The following is a 12,068-nucleotide window of genomic DNA, read 5'->3' on the forward strand; positions in this document are numbered from 1 at the left end:
CGGGCATTCCCAGAAACAAGCGAGAACTGAACGAAAGAGACCAACTATGTCAAACGCGGACACGTGAACATCCCCTACCCACCTCTGCCTCCTGCCCAGGTAGGGTAATCCTGCATTCACCAGTGACTTCAACTTGGCTTCACCATTTCTGTGCTCCTGTGTGTCATCACTGTGCTAGTTCCTGAGGAGGCAGAGGGAGGTGAAAATCCCATTCTTGAGATGATGATTATCTTCTGCTGCATAATAATTACCTCCAAACTTACTTTAAAACAATGAACACGTATTATCTCACAGGAATCCCAGTGCAGTTCAGTGGGCACCTCTGCCTAGAGGTTTCTCACAAAGCTGCAGTCAGTATTGGCTGGGGCTGCAATCTCATCTGAAGGCTGGGCCGAGGGTGGGTCTGTTTCTCAGCTTGTTCACATGGCTGTTGGCAGGTTCAGTTGCTCACAGACCAGTGAACTCATGGCTGTCCTGGCTGTTGGTCAAAAGCCTCTCTCAGTTCCTTGCCATACTGGCCTCTCCACAGGGCAGCTCACAACATGGCATCTGGTTTCCATGACAGCAAACAAGTGAAAGCCAAAAAAACAGAAGCCAGAGTCATTTTGTACTCTAATGGCAGAAGCAGCACCCTGTTACTTTGCCTTATTCTATTCATTAAAAGCAAATCACTAAGTTGAGCCTGGTGAGTCACACTCACTTCACCTTAACTCTTACTGGGCTGTCTTTGTAAGCCCTCCAGCATGCCCAGGGAAAGGAAGCCTCTTACTCAGGGTGCTAAGAGTTGAGAGATCTATTGTCTCACCAATTAACTCATCAAAAGGATATCTTTCTTCAACTAAAAGTGATGCACTAACCAATTAATAGCTTGTTGTCACACCTGTCTAGAGGGGCAGGATCAGGGGTGTCTGCCACATTCCTTGTCCTGGAGGAAAGAGACCATGTTACCTAGTAAGTAGTCTGTAGTTGGATGCCCAAAGGCTCTACCTTGAGTCTCACCCATTCAAAACTTTTACCAACTTAGATGAAGATACAGAAGGCATGTGTGTTTCTTCTAGAGGTCATGCAAATCTAGTGGTTGAGGGGATCAAGAAGAGAAATAGTTGAGATGTGACTTCTGTACCCAGGGTATAAAGGCTGAACCTTAAGGGAGGAGAAAGGAACTCCTTCCCAGGGGCAGAGGCCACTGAGTATGGAGGACAGAGAGAGAGTGAGAGGGGAGGGTTCAGTCTGGAGCTGGGTCAGGCCACCTTCATGCCTGGCCACTGCCCCTCAAGCAAGGAGCTGAGCCCATTTCTGTTTGTAACTTGTCACAAAGAAACCTTCCTCCCAGCACTACTGCACCTAAGAGTGGAGCTCTCATCTGCTCTTTGAGGCAAGGCCTCCATTCTTTATCCCTTTCACCCATTACTGAATGTGTGTTGAGCACTGTACATTCAGACAGACATGGGCGTGGCCCTCTGGGGATAAAACCACCTTCCCCCATTGTGCCTGGAGTCAAGCAGGAGGCCCAGGAGGCCTGGCTCACTCTTCCCAGGTCCCTCACCTGCCCACCTATTTTCTGCTGCTGTGGACCCAAGCCAGCAATTGTAATGGCAGCTCCATGTGGGAGCTCCTCCTGTGTGGTCAAAGCCCTCTATGTATCATCTCAGTTATATACAAATCAAAGAAACAGACGATGAGCCATCAAACAGCCTCTCCTGGGCCACATAGTAAGTCAGCACCACTGGGGTCTGAATACAGACCTGTCTAAGTCCAGAGCATGTGTCCTTACACCATGTCCTCTCTGTCAGGCCACCCCATGAAAGGATTTGGCAAAGGTGACTCAGCTTCTGGGCACAAAAGTCTCTAGTGAGGCCAACTTATTTTCGATTTCACATTCCAGGGAGGGGTCGGGGCTGAGTCTGGATCCCAGGGAGGGGTCGGGGCTGAGTTTGAAGCAGAGAATCCAGGAGCTGTGTCACCAGACAGGGAGCCATTGGGATGGAAGCCGCAGGTGCTCTGGGCTGGGCTGATCATGGTGCATGGACATGTCCCTCAGAGGGGACGCTGAAGCCAGGCCAACAAAATCGCAGCATAGCTGAAGCTCAGGAAGAGGACAGCCTTCAGCAGGACCAGGAACAGGACGCTGGCAGAGAGCAGGAAGGGCCTGGTTGAGGAAATGGGGTCAAGGAGAAAGAGGCTGTTACACAGTCACCCAGAAGACCCCTCCATATCCTACATTTGCATCCCAAACTCAGGACACCAGTCATGGGCCATCAGCAGCCCCCATGCTGGTTCTCATAAGTTGTTCCCCAGAGGCAGGCCTGTGAGGGGCAGAGAGACAGAAGGGAGAGCAGAAGAGAGAACAGCTAGTGGCTGACAAGGCTGGGCGCTCACTGTGGGGACACTGGCTTCATGCTTCACCCAGTTCATCTCAGGTGTTCCTCACAATGGATCTGTGAGCGGTGCTGTCATTATGCTTGTGGCAGGTCATAAGAAGGATACAGTCTCCTCCTGGCTCTCTCTGGGACACTTGCTCATGAATCCCAGCCGCCATATTGTAAGGAAGCCAAGACCACATGCAGAGGCCACATGCGGAAGTCCAGCCAACAGTCTCTATTGAGTCTTGGTGAGTGAACATCAGCATGTAAGTGAAAGAGCTTTTTTAAGTGATCCCAGCCCTCAGCACCTGAGTCTTCCAGCTGAGGTTCCAGATCTCCTGGAGCTGAGACAAATTTCCCTACTGTACCCTGTCCAAATTCCTGCCCCCAAATCCACGAACATCATAAGTGGTTACATTATGCCACTAAATTTTACCATAAAACATCCATAGTAACTAAGATCACCCTCTTTTTACAGATGAGGAAACTGAGGCATAGAGAAGTTAAGTAACTTGGCCAGTGTCATCACCCTGCTGGTAAAAAGTGGAGCTATCATGGAAACCCAAACATTGGACCTCACACTTAGAGGTGGGGAAGGAGACAGAGCAGAGAACTGAGGCAGAGGCCAGTACCAGGGGCCCTGAGCTCTAGCTGGGACCTGCAGTGGGTACTAAAGTGTCACACCAGGGCCAGGGGTGCCCCAGCCTCAGCATCCCCATCAGGGGACTGTCAAAGCCAGGACAGTAGGAATCCCCAGCAAGGGCTTGGCCTTTCTTACCATGGAGGAAGGCCAGGGCTGGACACGTGGCTGGTCAGAGCCAGGGCACCTGTGCTGGCTGACGTCCCAGTGGTCCTCATTGCTACTGTCACTGAGCCTGCAGACAAGGTCACAGATCACTCTCTGCCCCAACCTCCCAGTGGCTTAAAGTCTGCTGTCATTAGGAAACTGTACATCTCACCTTCCTCAAGGGACACTGGGACAGGAGGGGCAGCACAGAGAAAGGAGAAGCATCCTTGGGGGCCAGGGAGGTGCCAAGGCCAGCCAGAAGGAACCCAGTGTTACTCCCTTTCCAGGTACCCAGCCCCGTCTCACACCAGGACACACCAGGCATGAAGAGATGTCTCTGGTAGGGGGCGGTCCAAAGGAAGGATCACTCAGGGGCCTTGGCCAGCCCTCCAGGAAGCCCCCCAAGAGGACTTTGGGTGAGGTTCTGGCACATTCCTGCACTGTAAGGACTCTAGAAGCCCAGTGAGGACCAGAGAGCAGGTTGCAGGCCCTCCTTCTTTCCCTCACCCCTACAAACAGATCAGGCATATGGTGCAAAGTAAAATCACAGGAAAAACACCACCATGGATCTGCACATGCCCCGTGCTGAGTGGAGGCCTGAGCAAGCGAGCGAGGTGACAGTAATCACATACAGATGTGTTCATGCTGGGCTAAGACTGAGCAAGGGGCGGGGCTGGGGACGCAAAGGAAGCCTTGTGGCATGGGGGAGGTGATGCAGCTTAAATGCCACCTCATCAGAGGGGCCCTCCTTTGTGCCTTGAACCTAGAGTAACCGCCTCTCCCATCAAAAACCACTTAATCCCTACCTCACCCCCTCCCCGTTATCTTGCATTGCACCTGTCGCCATCCATGCAGATGTGAGTGGCCTCAGGTCTGTAGCAGGCGTTCCCTGCCCCACCAATGTTCCTGAGCTCTGCTGTCCTCTGCCGCTTCCTCTTCTCAGGCCCCACTCAGAGTCCACACCTGCCATCCCCCCTCCAGGCACATTCAGCTGTGGGCCTCACCAGGGCAGAGACTGAGTCTGTCTGCTCCCCTCTCCATCCCCTGCATCACCACACCCGGTCCATGATAGACAGGCAATAAATGTCTTCAATGACTGAGGAGGAAAACCAAAAGGACACGCCAGAGCCTATATGCAAAGCACCTGTTCCCTCTGGAATCTAGAGATCTGTGTGCCACAGCTTTGATTTGGTCTGGATGACAGCACCAATGACGACCATCTAGTAAATTCTAACAAACTACCAGCCACTGGGATCAGTGCTTTACACCTTTCAACCCATTTAATACTCACAACCACTCCCAAGTCAGTATCATTGTCAATCCCATTTTACAAATGGGGAAACTGAGGCACAAGCCCGTTAAGTCACTTACCCAACTCAGACAGTCAGCAAGTGGCAGAGCTGAGACCTGAACTCAGCTTTCTGACACCAGGGCCCAAGCTTTAACCCGACACATCCCACCTGCCACATTTATGCACAGGAAAGGATGCATGCTCTTACACACGTGTGTGCACACACACAGGTGTGCTCCTGGTCCGCCTGGGCAGCCCATCCTGGGGCCAGGCTGAACCCTCCCTCCACCTCTCCGCAAGACAGATCCAGACCCCTGACCTCAGCCCATGCCAGGCAAAGAGGGGAGGGGAGGCATTACCTGGAAAAACAGTCACTGCCACCGAGGCCCAGGGGACACTTCTGTCCACCCCACACCAGTAAGTGTCTGCATCTCCTTCCTCCAGGTCCTCTATGATCACAAGGAAAATGTGCTCCGTGGGGCTGTCTCGGAGGGTCACTCGGCCGCGTCTTACTTCCTGCCCCACCAAGTGTGCCGTTTCAATAACTCGGATGCAGTCTCTCCAGTCGGGCCCTCGGCACCAGAACTTCCTGTGACCCTCCTCTCCTGCACCGTACTGGCACTTCATCACCAGTGTCTCTCCTACTGTACCCTTTAAGGTCCTGGAGATGCTCAGAGTGAAACATCCTGAAAAACATAAATCCACACACCCTTAGCCAATGTGTCTCGGGCTCCAGCCCCCATCACCGTTCCTCACAGTGACCCTGAATGAGTGAACAGATACGCCACCCCCCATCCCTGGGTGTCCCCCACCACACCCTCCCGTGGTCAACCCTCTACATGCCTAGTCTTACAAACATGCATGCAGCTGTGTACCCCTCGGTTCTGTGAACAAGATGGTCTTTCTGCTGCTTCTCTAGGAGACCAGAAAGATCCTCCTTCTGTGGAAAATTAACCACCCCCCACCTAAATAATACACACATACTCATTCTTCTCTCAAACCCTTTCCCCACGTTAGCCTCTCTCCCCAAACCATCTGACCTTCCTGCATCTCTGGAGGAGATAGCTCGTGAATCATCTCCCTGGGGTGGGTGTCACTCCTATATGAGTCCGACTTGACACCCCTTCATTAAGTGCGGATCGAGAGAAAACTGAGTGCAGATCCAGCACCATCCTCATTATAATGGCTAACAGCAACGTAGGGCTCAGGAAGGACTGGGCACTGTCCTATGGTCTTACATGTGTTAATGGGTTTCATCCTCAAATCCTATCTGTCCTCGGAAGGACTCACCTAAGACTATCCCCAACATGACCAGGCATCATTAGTGCCTGAGTTAACACGGCGTTAGGATGGGCAGGATTTGGAATTCGAATATAGAGGAAGGAAGGAAGGAAGGAAGGAAGGAAGGAAGGAAGGAAGGAAGGAAGAGTTTCTCTCCAATTACAGGACTGAAGATGGAATAGTTTGATTCTAAGAAAGGATTTCGCAGTGGGTAACGTAGGCTGTCAGGTGTGGAGGGACTTGTGACCTCCTATCCAGCCGAGGAATTAGGTGGCAGCAGAGACCTAGGGGAAAGGGACTAAGAGGCAAGTGAGCAAAGGCTGAAGTATCTGTGCTAACTAGACTTCAATCAACCCCCTTTTCCACCCTGACAAGGACAACACACCATTGTACATGTAGAACCCCTCTTTGGACAGTAGTTCATGCCTTAAGTCAGGTAAAGGCAGATTTGGGGCGCAATTATGATGAGGATAATTTTCCCCTCCTCCACTCCAAACGGAGAATACATGGGAAAATAAGGTAGCTCAATACATGCGATCTTCCAGGGAGACTCTCCCAGCCTTCCGGATCTCCTATGCGGCTCTCTCCACAGAGTCTCCTTCTCCTACATTTGGCAGAGTAGACACACCCAAGTCCAAAGTCCCACTCACCTGGGAGGCAGAGGAGCAGGAAGGCCCCGGAAAGGTACATCTTCTGGCCCCGCTGGCTCATTCCTCTACCACATCTACAGAAGGAATAACACACTAGGCCCTCTTGGTTGTCTAGAGATCCAAAGCCAAGTTCTTGCTTCTCCTTTTTTGTTCCTCCTCCCATTCCAGCCTTGCTATCACATCACTTCTTGATTTTTCAAAACATAATTCTCAAAATGAACCATGAGACTTAGCAAGGGCCAAGGGCTCCTACAAAGCTTCAGGGTCCAGAGACAAAACTGGACACTTGATTTTTCCATAAAAGGCGTTACAAGGTCCTCATGGGAAAAGCAAAATTTGTTGGCTTCCTTTACACTTAATTTACAGATTGGTGTTTCATTTTAGAATTGTAGTGTTTACTTCATGTCTTTAGTGTTTCTACTTTTACTTACATTTAGAGGAATGGTTAGGGGCTCTAAAGCTGTCAGTCCTATGTTGCACCCACCCAGGTAACTGTGCAGGTCAAATTGACCAAAAAAAAAAAAGCAGTGGGAACCCCTATGCACAGAACTTTGACCTACTTGTTTCCAAACCCTTTCCTTCCTTTTCCTGCTCAGCTTGTGTTTCAGGGACCTGAGCTTTGCAGGTTGTGTTTCCTAAGCTCTAAAGTCAATCTGCTCTGATTGCTTTCAGCCAATGGGAAGTCCTGGCAGGACAACAGAGGGAAGGGGTAGGGGAGGGCAGGGGGCTTCCTCACTGCCCACTCAGTGGGTGTGACTCCTCTATATTCCCGTCACCTCCATGACATCAGCCCCCCGGGAGAAGCTAGCTGTGCTTCTGCCTTCCAGCAAGTGACTCTGCAACTCTGGGTTGGGTTCTGGGTCTCTGCCTCCTAGCTCTGTCCCTCCAGCCTAAGGGTGGCCGGATCTTCTGCTGTTGCTAATCTCTGTGCCTACATTCTCTATTTGGCTTCTCAGAATTTCCATCACTTCCATTATAAACACTTCTGGTGGTTTCTGTTGTCCTGGTTGGGCCTTGACTGATATAAGCTGTCAGATCCTAATCTTCATGCTTTATATGCGGTTACTCAGGTGAAAGGGGCTTATTAAAAATAACAAAAGGTGCTCCTAATACTCTTACCACTCAGGAAATTGCAAGGGTTTTAGAAACTCTGTGTCAGGAACTGGGCACAAAAACTAAATATATATTTAGCACAGCTTTTAACTCTTTACGCCATCAAATCACTCAGTCATTTGGTAAAGCCAATGGACTTCCTTGTAGAATAATGCTCTCAAATGTCTGTAACAAAATGCAGAGGATTACAAAGGCAATCAATTACCCTGAAATGCTGCTGTCAAGAAATTTTCAAAAATCAGATTTGTGGGATTTCCATTTCTGCCCAAAGTGCAGTAACAAGGATTGATTTATAACCAAAAACAACAAGAGCAACTAAAAAACGAAAATAAAATCAGAATATATGAAACAACAGTTTGAAGACACTGGGCACCAGGCAAAGAAGGACAGTGATCCCTGAGGATGGAAAATAAACAAGTGGAGCCCTGTGATTGCCCCGTCTTATACTGGGAGTTTCCAGGCTGGGGCACAGGGAAGGGGAACCCCAGCAAAGGCCGGTAGACTTCCTGAGTTGGTAGGACAGAGCATAGATTCCAGGGAGACCAAGTTAGGCTGAGGGTCTCCAGCAAGTAGCCAGCAGAGAATGCTGATCAGTGCGTGCCTGTGAGAAAACTGACCAAGGCCAAAGAAACAACCTCCTGAGAGGATTAGAGAGGACAGTAACTGGGGTTCATACGAGCCTGGGAGTATTGGCTATTCCCACAGGCCCAACTAGAAAATCTCATAACTCATGGGACATTGGGAGGAGTACTCAAACAGTCCTTGCCTCAGTAGTGGGAAACAATTAGCCCTAGACTAACAAATCTTAGTATCAAGATTCAAAAGGATCAAAATATTTTCCGGTAACTTAACTACATCCCAGAACAAAATTCAAGAATATTTACAGGGCTACAAAAATACCTAGCACCTAACCAGGTAGAATTCGCAATGTCTAGCTTCCAATCAAAAATGACCAGGAAAGCAAAGAAGCAAGAAATTACAACCAATAATGACGGGGGGAAATCAATCAACTGAAACCAACCCAGGACTGACACCAATATTAGAAGCAGACAAGTAAATAAGAACATTAAAATTAATAAACGAGATTTTACTGCATAGCACAGGGAAATATATACAAGATCTTGTGGTAGCTCACAGCAAAAAAAAATGTGACAATGAATATATGTATGTTCATGTATAACTGAAAAATTGTGCTGTACACTGGAATTTGACACAACATTGTAAAATGACTATTACTCAATAAAAAATGTTTAAAAAAAAGAAAAAAAAGAATAGTTAAAATTTAAAAAAACATTAAAATTATTGTTTAAGTATACTTCATATGTTCAAAAAGCTAGAGGAAAGATTAAACATGTTAAGTGGAGACATGAAAGGTATTTGACAAGATCTATATTGAACTTTAAGAAATGAAAACTCTATCTGGGGTGAAAAATACACTAGACGGGGTTAAGAGCAGATTAGACAGTAGAAGGAAAGAGGACTGAACACGGAGACTTAATGGAAATCTCTTCTGTAATTGTGAAGCTTTCAGTCTGGTCTCGCTCAGCCTCCGTGGTCTGGCACTAAGACCCCTCCGCTGCCTTGCTTTCAGGAAACAATCACAGGAAAACAAAATCCATAGCATCCAAGAGGGAGTGAGCAATCCAACAGCACATGTGGCACTCTGGTCAAATGCAGAGGCTGAGTGACAGGCGACGCTTGGAAAAAATCCCAAGCCAGCAGGCTTGTTTCTTCTTCCAAAAGTGAGATTCAGATTGAGGGCACTGCTGTCAGGCAGGAAAAGCCAAAGTCACCACAAGTTCCGTGTAAGAGTCTGCATGAAGGAGAAGCAAAAACCTGCACCAGCCCTGACTCAAAGCCCCTTTGCTGAAGAAGTCCTGGTTGCTGGCTCCTTTTAGATATGACTTTCTCCATAATTGGATAAGGGAGAAACTTGCCACTTGCAAAATAAGACCAAAGTTATAAGTGGACCTCACCATACGTGGAAGTTGCATTTGAATTTCATGTGAGTCTCGGCCCCAGAAAGAAGTGATTTTTTTTTTTAACGTAGGAAAGTCAAAACACTCTTTCCCCTGCTGGAATCAGTGTGAGGTATTTCCCCAGAAGCTGCACAGCCAGAAAGCCCCGTGTCATTCTTGCCCGTCCTTTCAACCACCCGGTGAGCAAGATCAGCTCAGGGGCACTGGACACTTAACATCACCAATGATTCACACCTTCTAGCAAAGGGCAAAAACGAGGAGCCCAGTGTTGTCGAAACCGAGGGTCGAGACCTATTGGTGGGTCTTGAAATTAATGTAGTGAGCCTTGAGCAGACTTCTTCTTATAAATAAGATATGTTCAGATAGATCAGAGCATATCTCAGGGAGTCCTGGTAAATACTGAAATTTTTATTTCAGTTTCCTCTACGTGTGGGCCGTGCTGCAGTATAAACTGTGAGTCACGGTAAAAAAAAAAAAAATTGAAAGTCATGACCCAGATGGTGTTTGAGCATTTAACATTTCACAGGAGACCCTCCCACCATTCTCTGTCTCTTGGAATCACCATCAAGCATGTTCTGGTCCAGAAAGGAGAGATGGCCCTGAGTTTGGCAGACTCTAGAACAAGCAGATAACGCCTTCATGTGTGTAGTGGACTTCACATTTTGAAAGTGAAGTATCTGTCAGGGATGTGAAACGAGAAGATCCTCGTGGTTATACCTGAAACTATCTGCCCACGTCATTCCATTTAGGGATTGCTTTTTTGTAAATACTCAATCCCAACACAGACGAGGCTGAGAAAGGGGTGCTGGTATGGGGAGAAGACAGTGCACTGGAAGAACATGCCCAGAGGGAGGTAAGGCACAAAGCAAGCTGCTACTTTGGCGGTGAGCACCAGTGCCCCTCACCCACTGACTGGTATCTTCCTCCAGGACCACCCTGGCCAGCTGACTCACTTGCCTTCATCCATGTGAATAACTTCCTCATGGCTTGCTTGCTTGCTTGCTTGCTTGCTTTCTTTCTTTCTTTCTTTCTTTCTTTCTTTCATTCATTTTTAACTTCCTTCTCTTCCTTTTATTTCAAGCTATTAGGGGATACAAGGTTAGCAGCGCTAAACATAGCCTGGAACAGGAGAGAGGACTCCACAGAAAAGATCTGGAAAGATGAAGTGAGTAATACCACCATTAAGGGTCTGGAGGTCCAAGAGGTCCCTCCGTAACCTTCACATCCACACAGGCAGGGCTGGTGAGAGAATAATGGGGTATTCAAGGTGAGAGACAGTCCCCTGAGCCAGCAGGGCTGAGGGAGAGGACCTCCTGGGCGGGGCTGAGGGAGAGGAACATCCAGCAGGGGCTGGAGTCCTTGGCAGGACACAGACATTCCCAACTCAGCAAGGAGACATCTTTCTTTTCTTCCTGCCCTTCCACCTCCTGCTGCCCATTAGCTGAACCCAACCAGAAGCTGGAGAGTGAGGTCACGTCCTCTACTCTGCTAAGACCACAAACCCCTCCAAGACAAACACCATGTCTGATTCATCTTAATATTCCCAGCACTTAATGTAGTGACTGGTATATAACAGGTGCTTGGGAAACATGTGCTGCATGAATAGATGAATGAATGAAGGAATGAATGAAGGAATTCCATCTCCCTGGCAACCAGAGGCAGGGCATGGTGTTTGGCTGATAATTAACTTCTCATTATGTGAGATGGATAATGACCCCCAAGCATGCCCACGGAACTCAGTTTGACACACTAGTTGCTCTGCAGAAATAGGTCATCCTGACATTAGTCACCAGACTCCCACTTCATACAAACACATCAGGTGTTCCAGCTCCCACTGTCCAGAGCTGGGATTCAGACAATGCCCAGGCATGCTGGTGAACCAGAAGCAGGAAGACTTTAGGAGGACTCCAGGGGTCTACTTTGGAGAAAGGAGCCCGAGCGCAGAAGAGGCGGGGGTAGGGGGCAGTAGAGAGGCATCCAGGGGTCTCAAAGCAGCTTCTCCCTGTACCTGAGCTCAGGACTAGCCTGAGGAGAGGGTAGCTACTGGCAGCAGTGACAGAGCTATCCTCACCAGTCCCCTGTAATGTATGGAGGGACAAGCAACTCTGTTTCAGGGCCGAGTGACAAAGTATGATTCAAAGAAGGGAGAGAAGACACAGCCTGGCCTCTCTGAGACCTCAGGGGCCACAGATCTGGGCTCGCTTGGAGCTGGCACCTTTGGCACTGGTGTTCACCTATTTTAATGATTGGCCCACTTAGAGACAGAAGAGGTCTACCAGAAGAGAAAGATACTAAAATTAGGCCTTCAAACCAGGGAAATATCTATTTCAAAGACACTTTTCTATTTCTTCCCTTTGCCATTTGAAGGCCACAGAGAACCTGGTGCTACACCAGGTCCCAAGAGAAGCACTTGGCAGATCACTCATCGGATAATGACTTCCATTAGAATAGCACACTCGACTATTCAAAGCACTTCTGCATCGGTTACCTAATATCCGGTCAGCACAGACAGGCTCCAGGATAGAACGGCGTCTCAGAAATCATCGCTTTCAAGCTTTTGATCTTTCCTGCCAATTGGCTTCAAAGCTGCTTTTCCTTCTGAAA

At 48.6% G+C, this 12,068-nt stretch overlaps 1 protein-coding gene and 1 long non-coding RNA gene across 3 annotated transcripts; one reads left to right on the plus strand and one right to left on the minus strand.

Annotated features, from left to right (window-relative positions):
* Window positions 1–1,830: 1,830 nt before the first annotated feature.
* On the minus strand, window positions 1,831–6,470 carry LOC107033098 (CMRF35-like molecule 6). Its single transcript, XM_015235267.3, has 4 exons — window positions 6,373–6,470; window positions 4,801–5,127; window positions 3,142–3,238; window positions 1,831–2,149 (listed from the first exon to the last, which is right to left on the minus strand). The coding sequence occupies exons 1-4, from the start codon at window positions 6,431–6,433 to the stop codon at window positions 2,038–2,040; spliced, it is 597 nt and encodes a 198-aa protein (XP_015090753.2). The 5' UTR covers window positions 6,434–6,470; the 3' UTR covers window positions 1,831–2,037.
* Window positions 2,523–5,155, plus strand: LOC140686351 (uncharacterized). Of its 2 annotated transcripts, XR_012060098.1 has the most exons (3): window positions 2,541–2,611; window positions 2,842–2,951; window positions 4,886–5,155. It is a non-coding gene; the product is annotated as an uncharacterized lncRNA (long non-coding RNA). The 2 variants fall into 2 exon arrangements; XR_012060099.1 differs by lacking the exon at window positions 2,842–2,951 and having other exon boundaries at window positions 2,523–2,611.
* Window positions 6,471–12,068: the final 5,598 nt, after the last annotated feature.

The sequence above is a fragment of the Vicugna pacos genome, chromosome 16, assembly GCF_048564905.1.
Source record: "Vicugna pacos chromosome 16, VicPac4, whole genome shotgun sequence".
Lineage (NCBI taxonomy): Eukaryota > Metazoa > Chordata > Mammalia > Artiodactyla > Camelidae > Vicugna > Vicugna pacos.